The 27,360-nt window shown below is 36.5% G+C and overlaps 1 protein-coding gene across 1 annotated transcript in view; it reads left to right on the top strand.

The window, feature by feature from the left end:
- The window catches only part of FREM2 (FRAS1 related extracellular matrix 2), a 164,465-nt gene that overhangs the window by 50,742 nt on the left and 86,363 nt on the right, over positions 1–27,360 (top strand). Inside the window, 2 exon segments of the mRNA XM_033105058.1 lie at positions 14,112–14,258; positions 17,951–18,181. Coding sequence (XP_032960949.1) covers positions 14,112–14,258; positions 17,951–18,181 — 378 coding nt within the window.

The following is a 27,360-nucleotide window of genomic DNA, read 5'->3' as shown; positions in this document are numbered from 1 at the left end:
TCCTCTTTCTAAAACCCAGTTTAGCCTGTTCCTCCCATGCCAGTTGTTTTAATAGCTTCAGAAGCATTCTTCTTGGTAAGCCTTTAAATCCCTTATCAGAGTTGAGCAGATCATAGGGTTCATATATCCACAGGGAGTAAGATCCAACTGAAAATCGGAGGCTGGCATGGCTCATTGTATATTGTCGGTGATTTTAGCTATGTTTTCTGGAACTGGCCAAAATCCTAAGCTTTGTCTGTTCTGACATCTGATCCCACATTTGACTAATTAAAAAACAGGGTTGGGGACTATACTGTTAAACCACACACACACACACACACACACACACACACACACACACACACACGCTTAAGTGTCTCCAACAATAAATGTGACCTCTATGGAACCGATATACCAGTAGTCAGTGTGTTTGCTTGAACTTAGTTTATTTTTCTTGGCATTCTACAAGGAAACATATTTACTTTGCCATTCGGATTAGGAAGTGGAAGTGCCTTGAACCAGAATTTGTATAGCTGATAGGAAAGAGAAATCCCTTAATTTTATTAGTGTTTGTTCCTCAAGATTATGAAATGCAATTCCAACTAATGGTGTTAAATGTTGACAATTAAAAATCATGTTACAACCCAAGTGCCTATCAATAGATGATTGGATAAAGAAGATGTGATACATATATACAATGAAATATTATTTAACCCATAAAAAAGAATGAAAGCTTAACTTTTTGTGACAGCATGGATGGGCCTGCAGGGTATTATGCTAAGTGAAATAAGTCAGACTGAAAAAGACAAATACCATATGATCTCATTTATATGTGGAATCTAAAGAAGAAAATAAACAAATAAAACAGCAACAGACTCATAGATACAGAGAACTAACTGATCGTTGCCAGATGGGACGGGGGTTGGGGAGCTGGGTGAAAAATGTAAAGGGATTAAGAAATACAAATTGGTAGTTACAAAATAGTCATGGGGATGTAAAGTACAGCATAGAGAATATAGTCAATAATATTCTAAAAACTATGTATAGTTCCAGGTAGGTACTTGGTTAATCGGGGGAATCACTTTGTAAATTATATAAATGTCTAACCACTATGTTGTACACTTGAAACTAATATAAGATAATATTGAATATCAACTGTAACTGAAAAAAATCATAGTTGAAAAACATCATGTTACTTGGATGTGATTGATACTACACCAGACTTTCTTCTTATATCTGGATTTTAAATGGTTTATACTTGGAGCCAACTTGTTTCAAAGTTTATTCTATAGAACAGAGCCTTCCTTGCATGATACCTTCAGAAATGGGTTCCCTGGTGAAATGAAATTGGGAAATGTTGCTGTATCCCTTCCTTGTATATGCTAAATGCACATTCCCATGCTAAAGGTCCTGAGGAGTGAAGCAGCAAAGAATTTTGTTTACATAGTTTAATCCTAAGGTGTGTCCCTCCCAGTTGACTCAAAGTGATTTTTTTAAATATAATACCTATTAACAGACAGGAAAAATAAGGTTCAAAAAGACATATATTGGGAAATACTTTCCTAAATTGTTCAGTGGAAACCAGATAAAGGACTGTGTTCTGTATTTCTAAAGAATGTTTTGGACAATATTTTCATTATTTATAAAGGCCAAAATGAGAGAAAGAGAGAACATGAAAGAACACATATGCACGTGAATATAGTGTTTTTCCTTTCACCTACAAAAAGGCATGAAAAACTGGACAAACCTGTGATCTGTGCCCAGCTCTCCCTTCCTATAATGATTTTAGGAAGCCCCTCTAGTTCAGTCTCAACTTGAAAGTGTTCTGGTGAAGCCCAATCTGCTCAAAAGCTCTGGGATGCAAATCATTGCCCACATATTTGATTTCATATTAAATCTAAATCATGCACACAATACCACTTTGACACAGTTTGGTGCATTTCTCAAGATTCTCACTCCTAACTTCCCAGAGGGTTACTCATAAATTTTGACTGAGTAGGAAAACTACTGGCTCGACTACTTCCTACAACAAGATAATAAACCCTTTGTACTGGAAACTTTTCCACATCAGTGATGGATTTGAAAAGTTCTGCACATTTATGTAAGAAGGGGAGAGAGACATGGTTATCATTTGACCATGTGTATTATCAATTTATAACGAAACATGGAATTTGTGGAGAAAAGTCAGATAACATGTTTATATTAGGTTATATATGTTGATATGTCAGAATGTAATAAGTTTACACCAGGATTTCTCAATAACATGATTGACAAGTTGGGCTAGATAATTCTAATTCTTTGTTGGGGGAAGGAGCCTGACTGTCCTGTGCATTGTAGGGTTCCTGGTCTTCCTAGCCTCTAGCCACCAGACCACTCTCTCCCTTTCCCCCATTGTGACAACTGAAAATATCTCTCAACATTGCCAAATGTCCCCACGACAGCAAAATCATTTACATCCACACCCTGCCCCACACCCACACACACAAGAACCACTGATTTCGACTATATTATGAGTTGAAAAGTCAATGTATTGGCTTTCCAAGTATGCTTTTAAATAAGTTTCTGCAACCCATGAGTCCTCTGCAGGAATTATTGTCTCAAATCCTTAGAATGTTCATAAAATGCCACCAGAATTGTGTATTAGCCAAACAGAGAATTTTGTTACACTGATTCTCATTTTTTTAAGTGTGTGTTGTTGGGGGAGAGAGACTTTTACCTGTGGTATGCATTTGGATTTTTACCAAATAGACACTTGAGTCCAGAACCTCTCCAAGAAATCTGGTCATTGTTTTTTTTTACTGCTCAAAATAAATGAGCTATTAGAGTTCCTTCCTTTACACCATTTTCTTAAGGACAAAAAAAAAAAAAAAGTACTTTAGAATTTATGTACATTTAAAAAAGACCTGCTTTTCAAACCTCTCAGTACATGGAATGCCTAAATTAAGATCTCCAGATAAAGGTCTTTGTTTCTTACCATGATTCATTGTATATAATACTTATGAAAATTATTCATAAAACTTTCTGATAATGTTTATTTAAAAGTTTTTAACCCAGAAAGCCATTGAAGGATTACTGGAATACCTTATCATTGCTCCCAATAATGGCTTCTGATTACTAATAATATATTTCTTCCTCACTAAAAAGAGTAGTAATTGTGTTTAAATAGATAGGACTAGTGAATTAAACACAATCTTTTTCTAACCAAAAAGTTACTTTTAGCTTGAAAGCAAATGTCCAAGTTATAAATTATTTTTCAAACAGAACACTAAGTTTTTCAAAGTTTTGAAAGGACCTCAGGGCCTACTAAAACATACTTATGAAAAAGTGTAGATTTGTAGAACTTTCTGCTGAAATTCAGTGGACGGATAGGATCCTTCATTTCTTGACTTCCATTCATACAAAGTTAGTTGCCAAAGGAACTTTAATAAGAAGGAATTCTGTGATGCGGCAGTTTGGCAAAAGTTTGTGTTCAATCTACTAGTTGACGTATTCATGATATGGGCCGTATATGGTGGGCATTTTTGGTTAGCTATTTTATTTTTTCGTGGTAAATTTTAATAGTCTAAGGATTCCTGTTCTGTTGTGAACAAAACTTTTATTTTTCGTATGGAAATATTTATAGACTTGTCTGTATCATAATACAAGTTTTCTCGTCCACTGGCAGAAAATCTGATTTGGGAGTTTTTGTGAATGATATCTTTGATTCCTAGTCCATCTTTATTCTAATGAATCCTTGACTAATTCTACCAAATTAATCTTTCTTAAAGAAGGATTCAGATTATGTCTTTCCGCTACCAAGCTTTGTCAGCCTCTTCACATTCCAACTTATCTCCTCCTTCTCTGTTTTGCTTCCACAAACTCTACAAAGTTGGATCAATTCTTGTATTGCCCACACAATGCTGTCCTTCTACACGTGTTTTCTTGTGATTCCTTCCCTTCGGGGTAGTGCCATCTTTCTAGGACCCTCTGCAAGTCATTGTGCCAAGCCATTAGTGGTCTCCTCAATCGAATGTCGTTCTGTCCCTCCTCGGAACCCCCGGTACTGCACGTTCACAGATTTACCTTACATTTTGCGTTATAATTTATGTAGGGTATTTGGTTTCCCCTTCTTACTAGAGTCTAAGTCTTACAGAAGGGACTATATGTGAACCTTTATTATTCTTCATACCGTGTGCTCTGAGCTCTGTTCAAAAAAACACATTGCTGTAAGTTGTCTAAATGTTTTTCCTACAAGTTCTGGTGCTTCAAGACCATACCAACTTGTCTTTATACTTATTGTCTTTTTTTTTCCTTTTGGCAGGTAAATATATAAATGAATGGTTTTTATATTAATCAGAGACAGTAAAACCACCAAGGAGGGCTCTATTTGTAGCTCTGGCATAATTTTAAGGGGATCAGAGCAGTCACCAAAGGATTTGACTAATTAAATAATACACAAGTTAAGTACAAAAGCTACCTTTGTAAAACTAATCTGAAATAAATGAAAAGAAAATGTGAATAACAAACACATGGCATTTGATGGTATTCTACTCCATCCTTTCTCTCTCTCTCTCTCTCTCTCTCTCTCTCTCTCTCTCTCTCTCTCTCTCTCTTTCTCCCTTTTTTACTTCCTTCCCTTTTCCCCTCTTCTGTCCTTCCTCTCTCCTTTCTTCCTTGACAGACATTCATGAAAAGACTTTTTTTAGTTTGTCACAGGAGCAATAGCAAGGAAACCAGATGTGATTATGTGATTTTGCATATTTCTTTTTAATTTTAAGCTCATAAATCTAAAACTTCCAATTCTGGATCTTCCTGCTGAGAACAAACATACCTAAGAACATGTTACTGACTCCGATTCAGAAACAACGATAACAGCAGATTAATCTAAAAATATCTTCAGGGAGTTCTCATTTTGCACTAACATCCTAGGACTCCGAGTTAAAATTCACTCATTATTTTAATCCATAGAATGACTTCTGTGCAGCCTTTAAGGTAAAAATCTTAATCCTTCCATCCCAGCCATCAAATTTAACTTTTGGTAAAAATAGAAACAAGATAAGTTAAAGGTGGTTTCTTTCTTCAACAGTCCGTAAGGCACTTCTGTTGTTTTTTTTTTTTTTCTCTTTTATACGTTTGTCTCAATGTGGATATAACACATTTTCAAGAGATAATCCAAAATACAGCTCAAACTATAATCCTTTTTAATTGTAAAGGCTGTGTTTTACAGTAATATGCATGGTGCTGTTAGACAAATAGAAATTAGAAAGCAACCTCACTTCACAGGGAATTAACTAAATGGTGCTAAACCGGTTACTCTGAAAGGTGCTCAAAGAACCACTGCTTTTATTTCCCTGCAGAGTCCCCTTGGGGTGGGGGGCCGTCTGGCGCCACAAAAGGAATTAGGCTCTGGTTTGAACAGAGACCTGAAGGCTATTAAGTTTATTTTAAGAATGTGTTGCCAGAGATCTAATAAATTTATATGTTGCTCCAGGCAGTGCACGCATGAGGTCTGGCTGCACCAGGTGTTTTGTTTTGTATTTTTTCCTTTCCCCAGAGGCAGCAGAAGGTGTGGATCTTCTTAACTCAGATTTTGGTAAAGCAGTTACTGTTTCTATGAAAATACAGAGTTGTTTTGTTTTGTCTTACTTCTGTTTGTTAATGGGAAAAATATAACAGAAAATTATTTCTGGGCTGCTTTAAAGAGAAATAATTAAGTCCTCCCAAAACCAATACACACACACACACACACGCACGCACACACACACACAGGGTGCCAAAAAAATGTATACAAGTTGACACTTTGGTCAATGTTGCTCAAGCAGTAGTTCATCGTAATCAGAAGTGTCTGGACGCTGATGGTAACCACTTTGAGCACCTCTTGTAATTGCAGAAGTCAAACGTGACTTGTATTCATCTTTTGTTATTGGTATATATTGAGTATTACAATTTTAATACAGTTTTTCTTTCTTAAAACGTATACATTTTTGGTGCCCTCTGTATAATATATATCTGTATATATAGAGATATATAGAGATATATATTTTTATATCATTTTAAACTACAGTTTTTATGATCTTGTGCTTAAGAATAATATTTGAGATCACAATCTGTTAAATAGTAAGACTGGGAGTGAAAACCCCTGGGAATTTATTCCTCTTCAGTAGAGAGCTGCTTTGTAATCTTACTCAAATCCCAGCTTTTTGGGATCTTGGTAAAATGGGGTAGTAATAAAAGATGCAATCCAGGGTTCATTCTTGCTCTAAAATGCTTAGAGTTCATATTTATCTTGTTCACCAACATAGTTGTTTCTTGAATTAGTTTGTGTTCTTGTTTAAAATATAGGATCACACTTCCATTTTCAGAAAAAAAGTTTCCTTAGCCACTCATATTACAGCATTAAAATGGCTAAGTTAGCTTTTAATTTAGACTGCACGTGATCATCGAGTAATGTGCATGTTATAAATGAGAGTTCACCTTGCAATTATATGTTTGCTTTGTCCTTTGTCCTCTGTAGATGTACACCTGAATTCCTCATCCTAGGCGTGCATACCGACAGTGAAGGCTTTCATTCCATGGGGTTTAAACTTCTAATTAACAAAGCAAAGCACTGCACAATTAAATCAGGTTTGATGAAGGAAATATTGTTAAGCCCTAAGTTCGGAGATACAAACGCATGGTTCTCCCTTTTTTCTTTCTTTTTATAACCGGGGCTGAAAATAAGCACATTCCTTTTCTTTTCTTTCTTTTCTTTTAAGGGATGGGTTTGGGGGAGGGGTGACGCTTAGAGAAAGGTAGGGGATCCCTGCAGGCTCTGGCTTGCTAACTGACCCAGCTGTGGCCTAACAGAGCCACATCATTCAGCCTGGAAGAAGCATTTTCCTTCCAGCTTCCCTCATTTATGGCTATGGCCCCAAATTCACTCATAAAGCAAGACGATCTTACCCTTGGCTTATGTTAATTTTTCTATGATTTAGTCTCAAACATTTAGAAACTGGCCTTTGTACCCTTGGTTTTTCCACTTAATTCTTACCACTTGGCAGTCTCACTATTTTGCAGGATTGAGGAAAATGCACTCAGATCGTGTTTAGCTTCTAGTCAATAGCACTTGTTCATAAATTAAAGTAAATTCAGAAAGCTAGAGTCACCTATAACTAGAATGTCAACCTAAATGAAGCCATCGGATTACTGAGAGGAAGTATAGAAAGAATACTAGCAGGCTGCATTTGAATTCTAGATCTATCACATACTTAAGGATTTAGAGTGAGCAGTTTAACCTGACAGTGATCCGCAGAATGTGGAAATCCCTAACACGCAGTTTTTGTGAGATGCATTGAGATAATGTACATGTTATCAAAATCAGCCTGACCATGGCCCCCACATGTCCAGCTCTCCTCTCCAAGCATTTTCAGTGTCCCCATGGCTGAGCTGACTCTCAGCCAGTTTAGACCTGCACTCCAGTGAATTCCAGTTGTTTTTGGTCAGGGACTGTTATGATTGTTCAGTGTTGTGTTGTGTCAGTGCTGGTTGGCCAAAAGCCCATGCTTCTTCTACCCAAGGGTAAGTGTTCTGCACTATAAGCCCAGCCTCACAGTGGCACCACAGCTCTGCCAGGAATCCCCAGTTGCTGCATCCAGCTCCCCCATCGCATGGACCTGCCTGTAGCCCCAGGACCCCCCAGGAGCAGGTGCCAGAGCTGTGCAGTGACCTGTTCTGTTATTCTGTATTAAAGGAAAAGGATGTCCAAAAGAATGCTGCTTGGGACCTGGTAGAAAAAGAGATTAAGCATCTCTTTAATGTTTTACTTGGGCTTTTCTCTTTCCTGGGACCCAAACATTCATCCAGGAGCCTGGGCCTGAGTTAGAGATGAGTAGCACTCTTAACGCTATACTCTGAATCCCCACTTAGCTGTGATGTTTAAGACTTTTGTACAGTCTCCATTATTGTGCCTGATACTTCCATTTCTATTATACTGAGTTATCTCTCCAGAGGCCCCTTATAGCCCATGAAAAGCAGCTTCCATGAGGTCTGTTACTCCAGTTCTCAAAAAAAGCATAGGTAGACATAAATCCATGTGTGGGCTTGTGTGGGCTTGTGCTTCAACTGAGATCTTACAACAGATTATCCTAAAACTCTCTAGCAGGATTAGGCATTCACCCCGTGTATATTATTTTCCTATAGGTTAAAAATTATCCTATAAATTCTCTTTGTGCCTGCTCAGATTATGGCAGATAGCTCTGCAGGAGCCAGTACAATCTTCACCCATGAGCCACAAGTGTGTCTGGAGCCTAGTGCTGTCATGTCCAGGGACAGATGGCTGGAGGGCGGCCAAGGTGGCCCATCTGAGAATACAGTGAGGGTTCCTTTCAGGTCACACTCCTGGACCTGTGCCAGGGGAAGGATTGATAAAAGGGAGGCAGAATGTGTGTGGAGGAAGAACCGTTTTCCACTCCCTGTGCTCCCTTTTGTCTTGTCCCGAAACATTAACTCATTGTGACTTTTAGTGAGTAAATACGATTGATTTTCCTTATTTGCGGTAGTTCTATGAAATCGCTGCAAATACTGACAGATGGCTCCTCCGGGAAATACAGAGTCAGGTTCCCTGCAGGCTTCTGGTCACAACATTTTATTAACCAATCCATACATAACCTTGTTTTGCGTGTGTTGCTGTGTAAAGACACCTTATTCGATATTATGTTGTTGATCATTGACATTGAACTCACAGCAGACAGCTCTATCACTGATGGCTGAACAAGCTGATCTAACTAACACATGTGTTTTCTCTGTAAAGCATGTCAAGCCTTCTTGTACTTAGGAAGTACCTTCTTGTCCAGTGACAGCACAGCACTTTGGCGCTAAAATTGGGGCGATATGTTAACAGCAAAATCCCCCCCCCCCAAAAAAAAACCCAAAACATAAAAATGTGGCACTAAATAGGTGGTAAAAAGGACACTTGTTTACAGTATAAGACAGAGCAGGAGGTGATGCAAATTTTTCAAAGCTGCTTTGCCAGTGTCTGCGAATGAGCACAACAGCACCACGGGTATTGATTTGGGGGATTACAGATACATTTTCGCGAGTAGAAAAATTCTCAAATACAGAATCCGGGAATAATGAGGATCGACTGTGTATCAGCCTCTGGGATTGTAAGTGAACAGGAATTCAAGTCTTTGAAATCTCATGTACAAAAACCCATTACAGACCACATGTCCTCAAATTGTGTCCCTACGGAACAAAACTACATGTACTAAGGCGTATTGTCATACTCTTGGCTTCCAAGGTGAACGATGGTATATTTGTCAGCTTCATCTCCACGTCATCTAGTAACTTCTTATCTTTAGAGCGTACAGAAAAATGGCGGGTAGAATGAGAACTAATCCATACTTGCCCTCCATTCCATTACCAAGATATCATCGCCCCATTTATGCTTTTGCTTACAAAGGATGTGCCTTTCCTGAGAACGGCCTAAAAGACCACCGCATGTGTATTCAATAGAGGTCAATTTGTGCCGTGCCTGTTTCTCAACTCCTCTGGGTCATGATCACACTTTTTGTCTTTCTCTACATTTCTATATATAGTCTCTGTATTTCTTTGTGGCTCTGACCCCCTCTGCTGTGCTGCCCCTTTTTCAGAATGTATATGGCAGAGGGAATGACAGGGGTGCATGTGTCTAGAACGGAGGAAGAAAATCAGTTATCAAAAGCATTGCCAGGAGTTTTTGAATAGCTTAATATTAGACTAAAACAATTATTGGAATTATTAAGTAGTCTACAAAATTATAAAATCTACTGACAATTTTTCTGTGTCCATTTCTCAGTTCTTTAGGAGTCTATCAGTCATACTAAGGCAACAGCTGCCCTTAGGTCAAGATAAAAAGAGAAGGAAATAAGTAGTTAGTAAATGTCCTGAGCACCTACCACACTGAATTCCTTGAAGTTTCTTTTTTTACTGGATTTCTTATCTCTGTTCTTATACTTAATCTTCCAGAACCACCTTTCCCCATCTCTCCAAATACCTCCTGGTACTTACCGCCCCATTGAAACACTATCTCTTCCACAAATGTGTCTTTGATCCCCACAGGTTAAAGTAATCCCTTGCTCTTGTGAACTCCCACAACTCATTATCAGGGACTCTCTAGTAGCATTTGTCAATCGCTAGCTTATACACATTATCTGTGTGCTTGTGCCATCTCCCCTGGTGGAATGTCAACTCCTGGAGGCAGAGGGGGGTATGTTTTAAGAGCCTAGTTGGCTGCTGCTTAGCACCCAGTGGTTTTCAATAAACTAAAATCCACTTGATGTTTAAGGGCCCAAGTACAACATACCAGGAGCTTTCAGAGATTCTCATATGGAAGATTCTAGGGCAAAGCAAAGTTTAAAAGATCATCGTCATACAGAAGTAGCAAGAAAATAAATCCCTTATTTTAACTTTGATTTTTGATCCTTACCACAATTAGTAACATTGATGCCGATGGTAGTTGCATGGTTGCTAACCATTGTCCTGGCCTTCTAAGAGAACAAGACTGCTTAAAAATCAAATTATCTAATTTTCCCAATAAATTAGTTTGTATCTTAATCTTTTTAATATAAATATCTATTTCTATTTCTGATTTAAAGGGCGGTATACAGCTTTTAAAACAATTGTATGTTTGAAAGTTTAGCTTCCAGGCTAAACTTTATTCCGAGCAAATATAATTTTAGCAAGCTAGAAAATCTTAGGAAGCTAGAAAAAATTACCAATAGAATTATGCTCTGTTGGTAACTAACTTCTCTACAGTTTTGGGTTTTTTTTTCAAAAATGTTTGGAAAAAAATTTGTCAAAGCTAAATGGACACCTAGAAATTACCCTTTATCAAACACAAGTCAAAGTTGTAATACTAGTTTCACACTGAAGAAGTATACTTTGTCTTCAGAGCAATCAGGCAGCCCTATGTTTTTAGGGTAAACTAATTGAAGGTTGTGATTCTTTGTTATTCTAAAAAAAAGAAAGAAAAAAAAACTGTCCATCTCCATTAAAAAGAAAATGAAGAAGCCTAAAGACCAGCTGGAAAAGTTCAAAAGAGGTATTTTCATCAAAACCTTAATGGCTTTAGTTGTCAGGGTTTGGGGACAAAGCATTTGGGAGTGTGGTTATCAGCTGTCAGACACCTGTTGTATGGATTTATGACACAAGTTACAGACTTTAATTTGTTTCCAGTGAGACATTGAAAGTAGAACCTTGTACATCGTAGGTGACAGAATCTACTTTAGAAAGGCAAAGAATCAAAGAATCACATCAGTTTTTTAAGTTGTTTAACTTCATCTAAAAAATCACATTCAGTAAGCTGTAGCGATTGTTAAAGTATAAACATTTATTATTCCCATATATTGAGATTTTAGAGGAATTTACATGTATGTAATAAATCAATAAATAATGTGTCTTTCCATTCTTTAGATAAAATGAAGTTCAATTATTCAAGGTCATTTTAATAAGAGTTACAATAACCTGCAGTTTAGTTCCTCAAATCTCCATATCACTCCTGCATAATAAGTAGTACTGAAGATTTTATAAATTCGGAAACACATTAGGATTCATGTGCATATGAATCACGTTATGTAGCATTTAATTCTATTCAGAGTTAAGCTTTATACACTTAACTTCATACTCTCTAGCAAAATACCTACTTAAAAATCCCTGATTTAGAGTAAATGCTGAGCATCTAAAACAATTACCCTGGAGCAGGTCACTGTCTCACAAAGCAAAATCTGTCAGTATTCTTTCTGAATTTTATCTCCAATAAAATCTCAAAGTGGCAGGCATATGAAATCCTGGCAAACTTGTTTAGCCCTATGCCACTTGAAACCCTTGATTAAGCAGTAACCTGGCACCCTCATTCTTCCAGAACATAAGCGCCAACCAGAAAGTAAGTTTTTTAGTCTGTAAATTGCGTTGAAGTTAGCTGTCCCTTAAACCATCCATGTTACTTCATAACAGAATGGAAGGGTTAAATAGGCCATCGGTCACCAATAACCCCTGGAGGTATCACTGAGATAAAAACTAAGTCTAGTAGTTCACATTTACGGGTAATCATTTAAAATCTTTATATTGTACCCAAGAATAGAAGTATGCAAGACATTTTAGACAGGGTGTCATTAAAAAAAAAAAGACTCAGTATTGAAAGAGTTAGGTTACATTTGTGTAGAGCGTTCATATCACCAGAAAACTGAATCACTACTGAATTTCTTTCAACCAAGACATTAGAACATCTAATTCATCTAATAGGCATTTTTCTAAAAGTAAGCCTGCACTCCCAGATCCAATACAAGAAGACAGAGCGAATAAACAAAAAAAGGAAACATACAGGATATGAAGTGATGGAAAAACTGTAGAGAAAAGTAAGTCTGAATAAAGAAGCAAGAGGGTGCTAGGGTTTGCATTGAGGCTTGCTTTTTCAGACAGAGGGTGTCAGAGGAAGAAAGCCTTCTTGAGTCAATATTCTTAAAACGTAATATCTAGAAGAAGGGTGATAATTTCTGGAATGTTTCAGGAAAGGGTTTGTATCAAATCATACAGTTAGCTAAAAAGTGTCAAAATTGAGAGAAATAGAGAAACTATATGCTTAATGATCTCTTACTCTTGAATAAGAGGGGAAAGGAAATAGGAATAAAGTACACAAAACTATAAAATAAAATTCATTTGTTAAACACAAGAGTTGCTGAATAGGTCAGAAGTTATTATTCACAAGTCAAATAAAACTAGTATGTGCCTTGTTTGTATAAGCTAAAAATTGTTATGAAAAAGGAATAAAACAAGCAGGAGTTACAAAGTAGCCACTGTACTGAAAAAGTCAGACTTCTCCCATAGGTTTCTTCAGTCAAGGAACGTCTTTAGTCCTCACTGTATCCCAGGCTCTACATGGGACTTGGGAGACTAGGAAAGATGAATTTGAGCAGTGCATGTCCTGGGGTGCTCAGGCAGTTAAAAGCAGACATGTATGTAAATAAAGAATTACAATTACTTACTCTGATTGGAGATATAGAATTACACATAACAATAAACAAGAAAACCAATGTCCCTATAGAATCTCCCCTGTCCTGGGCGTTCTCTTTAATCTTGAGGACATATCAATTGATAACGCAAAGTCGCTGCAATATTTATTTTTAAAAATTTCCAGCAAAAATGAACATTTTTTTCATGTGTTTGTTCACTCACCATGTTTCCCCTTGTACAGACTTTTTATCCTCAGTTTATTAAAGTCTTGATGTTTTCCTGTCTCATTTTTGCTCTCATGTAGGTCTCTCTATGTGAACTCAGAAGAGGAAAAAACTGGAATTAAAATTGAGCTTCCAGTTGTGTTTATTATTTGGGCTTTTTTCCACCTTTTTTACAGAAAGACTGAAAAGAAATTACTGATGCTTTTGTTTATAAACCTCACCTTCCTCAAATAATTGGTGTAGATCAAAGGAAGTAGAAGGATTATGTGCAGTGATCAGCTGATAACCATTTCTCCTTTCATTCACCTAGCATAGCAGCTTTCACATTACAGAGATCACACACAAGGTTTATTTTCTCTTGATAGGCAGCCGGCTCCATTTTGGTAGAAAGGTGGGAGGAGAAATCCTTATCTTCATAGTAGAATGGAATCAATGAAAAGAGCTGTTTGTTTGCTCTAAGGAATGGAGTGGAATATACTGGGGAGGGGAGGCGGAGAAGGGGTATTTGTTTTTTTTTAAGTGGTTATAATTAAAGCTTTCCACCCAATTGCTCAGTGAACCAGAAAAAGTTATTTGTGACGTTGTGTGTCTGTTTTTAACATCACAAATGAGCCTTGTGGAAGTTTTTCCTCTATGGAAAAACTTGCTCTCCAGCGGCACCTTGTGGGAAGTAAGTCGTCCTGCAACTTGGATACAAATTGCTTCTGGTAGTTGTGCGCTCCTACCCCCTTTCCAACTTCCCCTCCTAAAGATCAAGGGATTTGTGAAGAATTATGTCAGCTATTGTATTTCTGTGTAATAGTCACTGAACAGTGAGCTGCATCTCCATGTTCGTAGAGTTGTGTATCAAACCAAGTAGCTATAGTGATTCTTAATATTGCATCATTAAACTAGTCTGGGGAATTAAGTTCATTAATCATTCAAGAAGGCGCTAATTTGGTGCTTTAAATTTTTGTTTTTCAGGTGGAAACAAGTTACCCAACCAGCATTTTCGTCTGAATTGGGCGTGGATCTCCTTTGAAAAGGAATATTACCTGATCAACGAGGACTCCAAATTTCTAGACGTCGTTCTTAAACGTAGAGGTTACTTGGGAGAGACTTCATTTATAAGTAAGTTTAGTTTCCACTTCGGTCTCAAAATCCCATTTTTCTAGCAAAAGTTCAAAATTTTATGATGATTAAAATATGTTTAGTTTGCTGCTCTAGTTTTAAAGCTTAGGGAGATGTTAACATTTAAATGTCTTTTAACTGCTAAAGAAACATGCCAAAGTTTTGTGTGAAGGCTAAATCAGAGAGACAAAAGGCTGTAAAAATAGGAAATGTGTAACCAAAATATATACCTCTTCAAATCTACATATGATCTTTCTCTGATATAAATAACTTTACAAAAATGGCAGTAATCACCCATAGGTTAAAAAAATTTTAATGTCACTAGATCTTAGAATAAATTTAGGCAATTATGTAATTTGTCCATAAGATAAAAGTCTGCGGAAATATCAATGTAAAACATGTGACGGCTACTTTAAAAATAAGTAAACAAAAAAACTATTCAATAACCTATTACGCATTGAAGTGTAATTTACTATTTGTTTGTTGTATTTGAATGCTCTGATAGGTCACTAAAACTTTCAAGAACCCCAACACTGCATAAAAGCACAACATAAAAGATACATGTCGTGACTTTTCTTCAGAACCAACAAAAAGGTTTTAAATACTAATCATTTTTTGCTGCTTTACCCTTTTAAATAAAACTGAGTCGAAAGCAAATGAATAAAACCTTTTTACAACTCAAGTTCAAGCTCATATTCAATTTCATATAAGCATAAAATAGATATTTTTACCAATAAGCATATTGGTAATTTTAAGCAGTAATATAGTTGGCACAAAATATTTGTGATATTGATGAAAAATGATAGCACCCCAAGCAATGATATTATTTTGGGAATCATATGTTTTATAGACATCAAACTGATAGAATTTTCATGAGATAAAAGAGCTTTCATTGAGTGAAGGTATCAGGTAGGAATCTAGAAAAATGTTGGCAAAATAAAAAGTTGATAACCATGTTTACGCCTTCAAAATGACTATTTGAAATTTTACTGGTCCTTGAAATTCAAATGCCTTAAACAGTAGGTCTCTATCAACACACAACCACACAGACGAGCATGCACGTACACATGCTATACACCATACCTTTGCCACACCCAGTATTCTCACCTGCCCCCCATGATTTCCCTTGATGTCGGGATACTGGATATCAGTTACCCCCTTAATTTAAAAGTACTGTTTGTTTTTTAACTTTGGAAGAGGGGTTTTCACACTATGCTCTGCTGACTTTTTAAGGTTACTCTGACTCTAGGTGGGGCTGGTCCACCTGCAGATCCAGTCTGCAGCAGAGGCAACTGTGCGTGCATCTTCATTATTTGCATGTGCCTCTTCGTAGGCTGTCATTTACACTCTGTGCGTTTAACCTTCTAGAGCATAATGAAGGCTTTATTGCTCTCTGTTTTAGAAGCATGTGCTCTCTACACACATACACACACACACACACACACACGGGCACTGCAGATCAGGAATATGATCCTTACTTATTGTCAGTGAGAGATTAGCCTTAACTGTGCTTTATGCTTGAAAATAAGTCATAGGGAAATGAATAACTGAAAAACAGAGAGCTTTAACAATTAATTCCTAAGGATGTCTTCCTCTATTTGCATTTTACCTGAATTCCCACTTCTAATAAGTGTAATTACTCACTCACAAATAACCCATTGATAGCAATGGGAAAATTAGTAGTCGCAAAATATTTTTCAACTATCTTTTTAGATAAGTTTCCTCCATTGCCCCCTTTTTTAAAGCTGAATGGTAAAATGTCAAACAAGAGCTCTTTTTTCTCATGCAGTTATGTTTTCAATGAACTATTATTTCTTACATGTGGAGATCAACACCAGCTATTCTTCAAAGGTTCTATAGCTCTGCTTGGTTAACCTCACATGTTACTTAGTAACCTGGGGAGATAGAAAGTTGGAAAGACTTCTGTGTGTGGCCCACACCCATCAATCATAGAAGAGGTAATAGAATTCATGCTAGGACTGGGAACGGAAGTCCTATTAAAAGGAAGGGTAGCCTCGTGGGAGTTCTACAATGAATATGTTTCAGGTTCTCCTACAACCTCCACTTTCATAAATGGACTTCTAGAATTAGATAGTTTGTATTACAGCTAAAAGCAGACTATTGTTTACCTTCAGGAGCACAGTTAGTAAATCATAAATACATGAAATTTGTATATGTATTTTCTCAGAGATGACTATTCATTTTATGACTGTCATAGCGCATTAATAAATTACATATGTATTTGCATTTCATAAAAATATTTGAATTTCAAGGATCTTGTTGCTACCAGTTAATGAACATTTACTAAATGCAGCATACTTGATTAAGCATATTAAATACTTTATGTCTTTACTCCTTGTACCAACCCTTTATTCACTAACTCAACTCATATTTTCTTGAATGCTAAAGTGCCAGGCACCTTGTTAGATTATGGACTATGAAGTCATAATTATGATAGCTAACATTTATTGGGTTCTTATTTATGTGCCAGGCCTAGTTCTCAATAACTAGCATCATTAACCTCATGAGAAGAGTGTCATTATATCCCTCATTATACAAGTAAGGAAATAGAAAGGTTCTTCTCATATGCCCAAAGTTACACAGTTACTAAGCAGGAGAGCTGAGATTTGGCTCCAGGGCTGACTCTCGTAACTACCAGACCATTTGTGCTCCTTAAATTGTCTACAACTGAGGAAGTTAATAATTTGCCTATGATCCCATAGCCCCCATGTGGCTGAGGTACGATATAAAACCTGTTCTCTCATTCCAAAAGTACCTTGCATAACCTCCATGCCATTTTTTCCATGCCAGAGGAAAAGACTGCATGACAGTGTCACTTTGTAAGTGAAAGTAAATGTTTTGTTTAATAATTCTCTTCGAAAAAAGGAAGCATACAGTTAAACCCAATTTGTAAGCCTTTTCATTTCCAGAGTTTTTTTTTTGCCCCATCTTATAATATTATTTATAACATGCATGGTTTACCAGCTGAATATTTGTATCTCCAAGTAAGAATTTTTGGAACATTGAGTGTGCTTGACTATCTCATCTCCCATGTTGAGTGTGGACTAATATGTTTCCTCCACAATCTGCACATCATTTTCTTCATCCTTTCTTAAAATGGGGCACCTATTTTACATAGGACCTTGTGGAGGTATGAAATATTTAGTATGTGTCTACCCACTGTCAGATTTTGAAGCACATAAGATTTACCCAGGAATCTTGCTAAAATGTTGATTCTGGCTCAGTAGGTCTGGGATAGGGCTGAAACTGCGTTTCTAAAAAGCTTCCAGATGTTGCTCCTCCTGCTGGTCCACGGACCACACTTTGCGTAACAAGGTAGACTCCCCCTGCACTCAGAATAGATGCAGTGTGTTAACTATAAAAATGGAATCTTTATTTTTGACCCAAAGCAAATTTAGTGTGTCATGTTAGAAGTTCTAACACAAGCTTAGCTTAAAGAACATGTAGTAAAGCCGTAATGGGCCAAGAACAGAACAGAATCCTGAACTACTCAACACCTACAATAGAATGCTTTCACTGTGGGACCCGTACCCAATTATCCATGTCATGGAATCAATGCGGGACCTAGTTTGCGCTGCAAGAGAAAGTGACAGACAAAAGTTAACAAGGAAAATCTTAACAATCCAACTGAAAAATGAAACTAAGAAAAATGATATTATGTTTCCATGAAGGTATTGGCACGAGAGATGGGACTGCAGAAAAAGACAAAGACTTCAAGGGCAAAGCACAGAAACAAGTGCAGTTCAACCCAGGCCAGACCAGGGCCACGTGGAGAGTACGCATCCTGAGTGATGGGGAGCATGAGCAGTCCGAGACCTTCCAGGTGGTTCTCTCAGAGCCCGTGCTGGCTGCCCTGGAATTCCCCACAGTGACTACGGTGGAGATTGTTGACCCAGGAGATGGTAAGAGTTGTCCTCAACTTGTGTTGATGCTGTTGGTTGGGTTTTTAGGACAAAATACCTTATAAAGGAAGTTTTAGACTCAATGTTTGGGCTTTCTAGTGAGAGAACTTTTTAGATTAATAGTTCAGATATGCTGATGGAAGAGGGAACCCAAAAATTAATGAAGGGAAGCTATACATTTTCAAGTAAATGAATTCTAAATAAACATAGGATTATCAACATGTTCTTTCTCTTATAATTTTATCCTTTAGAAACAATATTGTTCAGCTCACTTTTCTTAAATGAATTCATTACTTTTAAAGTCTTTTCAATGTCCTTTAAACAAATCGTTTAAGAATTAGACCATTTGGTGATTGATTTGTTCCCTATATTACACTTAATTATACAAGTTTCCTTCATATATTCACCAGCCAAAATTTTTCATTTGGCCATATGCTTCCACATTTGTTACATAACGCCCATCTAACCCACCCCCACTCTTTGGTGAATAGTGTTTTGAATCATTGCTCTTAATTTCTAGTAGATTACGTTTTCTTGTCAGTGCACACCCTTAGCTGATGTTGGTAAAAGTAAACCTTACTGCTTTTGTGTGTAATTTGACCTTTTCCCTCCCCTTGCCATACTTCTACAGTTCTGGCTTGTGTCAATGCAGTCAGAAAAAAAAAGGTTGAATGGCTTTTTGAAGGCTGGCATTTATAAAAAGCTTGGAAAGACTCTTCTAAAGCTGAAATCTTGTCAAAAGCCAGACGTGACTTTCTTTTAAACTGCCAGCCTACTTTATTTTGTCAGTCAGAAAACTCTTAAATGTTCTGTGAAGATACAATCTACAGAGTACATGAAATGGAGACGTATGTGGAAATCTCTAGGTTAAAAGACTGAGCGTAATTAAAGAGAGAGGATAAGAGAACTGAAGATCTGAATCTGTTTGTTTAACATCTCTGCCTTTAGTTAAATATGAAGTTCAATTATGTCTGTAATTTCTATTAAGGAGCAGTTACCATTTAATTACATTTAACTTTCTCTGCATTAAGTAGGAATAAATAATTAAATTTTCGTCTAGTCCTGAGTTTTGGGTAAGTGCTAACATAATAAAACCTCTCTCTTTGAACAAGCCCATGACAGCTTTAAAACCTATAAACTGGCCCATTTGTTAGAGTTTGTTTAAAGTCATTACTGGATGTTTTATTTGCCAATTGCCATACTTTACTATAAGGGATCAGACACTTAAACTCATTTGTGCCTTCCTATTTATAAGCCCAGATTAACACCCTATACTTTATACCCATAATAAGGTGGAGAAGTGGAATATTAAAAACAAAATATATGCACACAATGCACACATGCGCACTTACACACACACACACACACACACACACACACACTCACACTCACACTCCTTATATAATCTCTACTCTTGCAGGCTACCAAATAGAACTTTTCCAATTTCATTTTGTGTTATGATCTTCTAAGTTGTCTTAGAAGTTTCTAGATGAAGTTTAGCTCTCTTTGTTCCAGGCCATAATCATCCCTATGATAGCTGACAAATGTTCCATAATGCCTGCTATGTTCCATGTCCTGTTGAAGATCCATTGATCATGAACTTACAAGACCTGGGTTTGATTCCTAACTCTCCCATTTCTGGTTGTATGACCTTAACCAAGTTAAACAGCTTTTATTAAGATTTAGTTTCCTAATGCACAAAATAAGATAATTAATTATTCTCATGTCACAGCATTCTTATGAAGGAGTTCTATGAAACATAAAGCATAAAACAATATTGTTGTTATTTCTCATATTATAAATGTAAACAATCCTTTTTATTTCCACGAAAGATCACTTTCTCAATCATTTCAAAATTTTGAATTTCTTTCTTCACTCTTTTGTAACTCTTCACACATAAATTCACTAGCCTTTGGAACAATTATGCCTATAAGCTCTTCTTCTGTATATTAATTCTGAGACATGTTGTTAATTTTTTTTTTTGCATGCATGCATGCATTAAAAATGTATACTGATCATACTTACTTGTGCTGGGCACAGCACTATGTGTTGGGAATGCAAAGACAATAAGATACAATCCCTTCTATCAAAAAGCATATGGTCTACTGGGATAGAGCCCTGTATATAAGTGGTTGCAACAGAATGTGATGTGGTACAAATATGAACAAAGTATTATGGAGCAAGAAGATGGAATAATCGACTCTGCATTATTCTAGGCTGGGAACAACTTTTACTTATTTGCCAGTTTATATAAACACCTGCAAGCACATACTTTTCTCAGTACTTTACTTATCATTGCCAGTACATAACTGGTCCTGATAATGATAACTGAAATTCATTAAGCACGTGCTGTGTGCCAGACAGTGTGCTTAACACATTATATACATTCTTTCATTTGACCTCTTTTGCCTTACTACCTTGTAGGCATATGTAGCCATGAATTGAGTGGAGCTAACTGTCCTGAACAGCCACATGCAGCCATTCTAGTACCTGCCACTGCCAATCAAGGGGGGACCACCCAGGCACAGGCCAATGTCAGAAGGGTTGGGAGCCCACATTGTTATCTAGAATAGACATATTTTGTTGCATGAAAATGGAGGACAGAGAAGGGGCTTTTCCTAGTTCTCAACTAAATGCTGTGGGGTCACAGAAGAAGGAATGGACCATTCTGCCGTGATTATGAATATCAATAACTTCCTAGACAAATGGATTTAGTCATTTATTCAGTAAATCAAAAAATTTGAGTTCCTCACAAATTGAAGCCTGTGGTACAAAGAGAAAAACTACAATAAGAAGAGAACAAACTGCTGAGCAGAGATGTTAACCTTTCTTTGTCATGTCATGTCACCTCCCATGCCTTAGGATGTTTGTGGCCCCTGGGTGCACACCCATGGAAATCTGCTATTTACTGTCATGATTTTTACCTCATTCCTTTGCCCTTCTCTATCCCTTTGCTATCCTCCTTTGTTTGGGTTTGATTCCACAGTCTCCATCTTTTACATACACACAGATAAGTTCCAGTTGGCAGGAGGTTAAAGTACATGAAGTGTTTAACTCATTTTCTGTATGAGGAACCTGAGAAATAGAGCCATTCTTTAGTCTCTGCCAAAGTCAGCCATTTGGAGGCTGTTTATTTGGTTTTCTTTAGTGTTGGCAGAAATGGGTGAAATTACACTTCACCGGATGGAATGGGCACTCCTCTATGAAATTCCATTGAATGGTGACAATTGTCTTCCATTAAAGGATCCTCTGCAGCCAGTCTGGACTGCGATCAAAAGCAGACAGCAGATTTCCATGAGACAAGGAGGGCTTCTAGAAATTTCAGGTTACTGCTATTCTTCCCTTTAAAACAAAAACAAACAAACAAAAAAACCCAACCCCAATGTCGACATAAGAAACATCCAAACCTAGAGAATTTTTTTTAAGAATTTATTTGGGCCAAACTGATAACAATGCCAGGAAGCAAGATCTCAAATGCTACAGAGAATGAGTTTTGCACTTTCTTTTATACGTTTGGAATTAAGGAAGACTGCCTGAAGGTGAGGATTGGGTTACAGGATAGTTAACAAGATTATGCACTATCTTGAGGGTGGTTGAGCTTCTGAGGGGTCTGAAAAAGAAGCACTTCAAAAGTGTGTTAACCCAGATGCACAGAAACAATGGACAATGTTTGCTTAAGGCAAAAATAACCTTTTACTAAAGAAGTTACACTCTCGGAGCTGACTACCTATGCATCATGACCTCCCCAGTTAGGAATCTGTGATCAGATCATTCTATGAGCTTACTTTTGGTTAGATTTATTACAATGCCGCTTTTTCTTCCATGCCAAGAAGTCCGAAAAGGTTATTCCATAGACAAAGGATATGCTAGTTATCATAATACTAATGTCTATCATATATGAATACCCACTGTGAGCCAGGCAGTGCATTAGGAGCTTACGACCTTATCTCATTTAAGCCTTATGTTTACAACTGTGTGATTTATATATCAATTTCCAAATGAGATCTCTGAGGTTCCCAGAATTTATTTCTCCAAAATCCCACAGCTGGTAAGTGCCAGAGCTAAATCATAATTAAACAGTATGATTTGCTACAGCAACATTATTCACCTGTTGTATGTGAAAAACAAAAAAACAAGAACAACAAAGTTCTTCTCTTCTTATTCTATTATCCTTTGTCTTTATAATTCAAACCCCTAATATATTAGTATAGGTGAATAAAACCAATGTTCTAGAAGATAATCAAGACCAGTTCAGTCCTTGCATAAGGTATCTGTATATTCAGCAAATGCTTACTGAGCATCTGCTATATGCCAGGAATTCTGCTAAGAGCAAGCAGTACAGTGCTGGAGGCAAGAAGCACACTAACCAAGAAGGGTCAGATAATTAGATGATTACATTGCACTAAATTGTTACAATTAACAATACAGAGTGAAATGTGGTATGATAAGGAGCAAGCCATACCCATGGGAGAAGTATCTAACTTAGGATGAAGATTCTTAACTTCCTGTATATTAGGTTCTCCAACTGTCAGAAATTATAACATCTCTCCTCAGTCTTAGAAGCATATAGATATTAATTAATATCAAACATTTTCATTCCTTTTAAAAGTAAAATAAAACTTCTTTTGTTTGATATAAAGATCCCATTCCTTTTTTACTTTGTGTAATTTCTAACTAGAGGAAGTTGAGTTTTATGTACATTACTAGGCGAACACAATCTCATATATAGGTGTTTGAATACAGATACCTATTATAGATGTCTAAAACCTGAAAGTATTTTATGCAATTATTTAGTTTGTACACTTGAAGTATCTGCAAACTTCTGATAAAAATAGGCTCATCCCGATACCTTTATGATACCAAAATATAGCTATGAACTAATACATTAAATATTTGATCTCTATAGTCATTTTTGGTTGGGCCAGATTAGGTTAATACTATATAATATTTAGTAGAGATTAAACTGTATTTTGGAGGAAAGTAGGACTTATATCTCAAGAACTCTAACTTATTTCATACAAAGGAAAGACAGACTTATGTGCTGAGTGAACCACTCATTTTATGCGACAGAGTTCAGAAGACATAGGCTGACTATTATATGAAATCCAAACATTAATTATTGTTTTTTAAATTGTGTACCATTGACAATGTATAATTGTCAAATAGAAAGATGACTAGTTAGCTGATATTTTGAGGTGAACGTGCCAGAATTGAAGGTCCAGAATTAATGAAATGATAGTTGACTGCAACTGATGATAAAGAAATAAATAATTTAAAAACAGTAAGCAAGAGCTTCAACTACATTGAGTGTCAAAGCTTGTTTAGTTTCGAACTCTATAGCTGTAAAGCATGGGTCATCATCATAAGAAAAGCAAAAAATTCTTTGTCAAAAACAAACAAACAACACTTGTTAAAAGTACAGTACACAGTGTGAATAAGACACAGTGTGAAAAGGTGAATAAGAAAAAAAGTGGTGCAAAATAAACTTATTTTAGTAATGTAAAAGTTTCTGAAAGTTTCTACATTCACGAAATAAAAAACATTTAAAGATACAAAGATTACTCAAAGATTCACTCTAACCAACATGTTTGCCTAGTGCTAAAGAATAACTTGGGAGCTCATGGTGTCCTGATGTGAACTGGTAACACTTATGATCATGTTATTTAGACATGTTTTCATTATTTTCATTTGTTTCTTTTTCAAGCCCTGTTGAAATTAGCCAATATTACTAAGTCTGTTTCAGAGTGCATTGAAAAAACAAGCCATAGAGTTGTAAGGGAGCTAGCTATCCAAGTTCAAATGTATCAGTGACAGAGCCTGTATTCAGGACCACTGGTTGGATAGTCTAAGGTACCGGAATATCTTCCAAATGTTTTTTGAGTATACCAAACTTTTTAAAGATGATGAACACTCAGTGCTTTTATCCGTGCACTGCGTTTTAGTTTCCTTCTTTGTTCGATTATAGCAAACAAAATTTAGAAGATATTTTGTTCTATCAGGTTTTTAGCAGTCTGGTTATTTTTAATCCATTCAGTATAATTGAGAAAACGACAGTATTAACATTCCTTTTCAAACATAGCTACAACTTCTTTATTTCTGAGAACAGAAGTTATTATTTTGCCTAAGTCACAGCACAGTTAAACCTAAAAATTAAAACTGCAGTTACAAATCAAAGTACTCGTAACAATATGGTCACATTAACTAATAAAGAATGCATTCACTTTATTCAGCTTTATCTTTCAAAATAAAGAGTAATGGAACCAATCTGAAAATAGAAAAGTAACACAAGGTCGTTGTCAAAAAGTTAGAGATTTAAAGAAATAAAAGTCACTTGTAATCCTGCCACGTGGAAATGACCACTGTTAATGTTTGACAGGACGGCCCTGCATGTATCTCTTTTTACTTAGTGGGGAGTTTGCTATCGTGTTTTCCCGAAAATAAGACCTAGCCGGACCATCAGCTCTAATGCATTTTTCAGAACAAAACTTAACATAAGACCCAGTCTTAGATTGTATTATATTATATAAGACCTGGTATTATATTATATTACATTATATTATACTATACTATATTATACTATATTATATCATATTATATAAGACCCAGTCTTATACTAATATAAGACCAATCTGGTCTTAATGAAATGATAGTTGACTGCAACTGATGATAAAGAAGTAAATCATTTAAAAACAGTAAGCAAGAGCTTCAACTACATTGAGTGTCAAAGCTTGTTTAGTTTCGAACTCTATAGCTGTAAAGCATGGTCATCAGACCAATCTGGGTCTTATATTAGTTTTTGCTCCAAAAGACGCATTAGAGCTGATGGCCCGGCTAGGTCTTATTTTTGGGGAAACATGGTATTTCCATACTTTAGGCCTTGCTTTGTCTTTCAGTGAACACCTTCCCAGAAACTGTTGCAGTTTCAATCTAATGTGCTAATGGGATTTGACAAAATCTATCCTTTTATATTATATCATACAGGTATTATATTTGTATAAATATTAATATGTATATTATGTATATATATTTTTGCATAACAGTTTTATAATTTTATTAATATGCATATTATACATATGATATACTTTTATATAGTACTTTTATAATTTTATATGTGTAAATTGTGTGTATAGATAATCTATATATATGCAATTCTTATAAACACACTGGATCCTTAAAAGAATTCGCAAATCCTTTTTTCTGCTTCTTCTGTGCCTGCCATCTCTCTGTTTCAGCTGCACTTTAGATCTCTCTTTATAACCACAGTTTAGCCTTTTATTTTTCTCTGGCATGAGTGATGCTCCCTTCTACCATGAGTGTTCTTCTTTTAGGAGTAGAGCATCATGGCTTTGAGGTTGGGCTCTAAGACAGACTTCTCCGGTTCAAATCCCAGCACCACCACATACCAGTCTAACCTTCGACTGATTACTTAACCTTTGTGTACCTCATGTCCTCAGAGGTAAAATGACAGTGATAACAGTTCTTACCTGAAATGGTTGTTGTAAAGATAAAACAAGCTGATATATGCAGAGTGTTTAGAATAGGGCTTATAGCAAATAGTAAGAATCCCACATGTATTAGCTAGTAATTTTCAAGGATAATACAAGAATGCCACTTTTGGGGACTTTATACTTAAAATCTATGCTTACTTGAGGCAGTCTGCATATAAACTTCTGTTGTATGTATAACGTGAAGTTGAAAAATAATGTTAACTGGAAAGTCTCCCAGGGGAACCTTTCTCATCTCTCCTTTTCTAGTTTTTTCCCCACAGACCACACATTTCTGCCAGAAGTTAAGTCAACAGAAGACCTAAACTTGGTGCTGGGCCTGTTGACTCTCTATCAAGTGTAGGAGTGGATTCCAGAGCGAAGGGCAAGCTCTGGACACCCAGCTTTCTTCTTTATTCATAATTGAAACCTACTGGCACTAGCAAGAAGTCCTGGTTATTGAATAAAAAATGCATGGGTCATAGGATGTAGGAGGAACCAAAACTCAGGTATCCAAGGTATTAAATTAAAATCCCTTACATTTGACTTTTCTGAATAACGTATTTGAAAGGAAAAAAAAAGGGCAGTATAGGTTAGCAGTATAAAATAAATATTATGTATGATCAATTCTGTCTTGATCAGCTTGGGCTGCTAGAACAAAAGACTACACACTGGGACAGACATTTATTTCCCACATTTCTGGATGCTGGAAGTCCAAGATCGAGCTGTTGGTGAGAGTCCTTTTCCTGGCTTATAGTCAGCCGCCTTCTTGCTGTATTCTCACAAGGCTTTTCTTCAGTGAGTGTGCTTGGAGAAAGAGAGATCTCTCTTCCTTTTCTTACAAAGGACACTAATCCTATAATGAGGGCCTTATCTTACGACCTCATCTCAACCTTATTACCTCCCAAAGGCCACACCTCCAAATACCATGACATTGCGGGTTAGGGCTTCAACATATGAATTACAAACATTCAGTTCACGAGAAACTTTAACAAAGAAATGAAACATTCTGTAATATTTTGTACCTATGCCATTCAGTAAATGACCTGAGGACTGTCAACCCCAAAGTGATACCAGAGTTAATTTCCATAAGTTAGTGAAAAGAAACTCTGAAACTCTTGGAATACTTGACCTGAATATTTTATGGCCCTTTGTGTAAATTTTTATACTGAGGTTTTATGATAATTTCTATGTTGAAATTTTATATTTGGTAAAATCCTACTTCAAAATAGTAGGAGTCATTTTTACCCTTACTAAAACTCATCTTAAAAACAAATAAGAGAAGATATTTTTCTAGATACCACTCTGTTCCCATTTAAAGCAAAACTTCCAGAAAGAAGTGTCCGTGCCTCTTGTCTTCCAGTTTCTCTCCTCCTAGTCCATCAGGCTTTTGTTCCCTCTACTCCACTTTAACAATTCTGGTGAAGATAACTGGTGACTTCTCTTTGCTAAAGCTAACAACCAATTTTTGGTTCTCAATTTACTTGACTTGTCAGCAGCCTTTGAAACAGCTCATCACTCCCTTTTTCTTGAAACACTTTTTGTACTTGACTCCAGTGCCCATATTCCCTTGGTTGTCTTCGTCACTGGAACCCTCTTAAGCCACCTTTGCTCAGTTTTCTTTATTGCCCTGACCTCCAAATGCCCTGGTTAGTGCCTAGATCCATTGTCTTCTTTATCTATAATCCCTCCCTA

This window comes from Rhinolophus ferrumequinum, chromosome 4 (genome assembly GCF_004115265.2).
Source record: "Rhinolophus ferrumequinum isolate MPI-CBG mRhiFer1 chromosome 4, mRhiFer1_v1.p, whole genome shotgun sequence".
Classification (NCBI taxonomy): domain Eukaryota; kingdom Metazoa; phylum Chordata; class Mammalia; order Chiroptera; family Rhinolophidae; genus Rhinolophus; species Rhinolophus ferrumequinum.
Note: the sequence above shows the minus strand (reverse complement) of the source record. Positions and strands in the feature narration are given on the sequence as shown.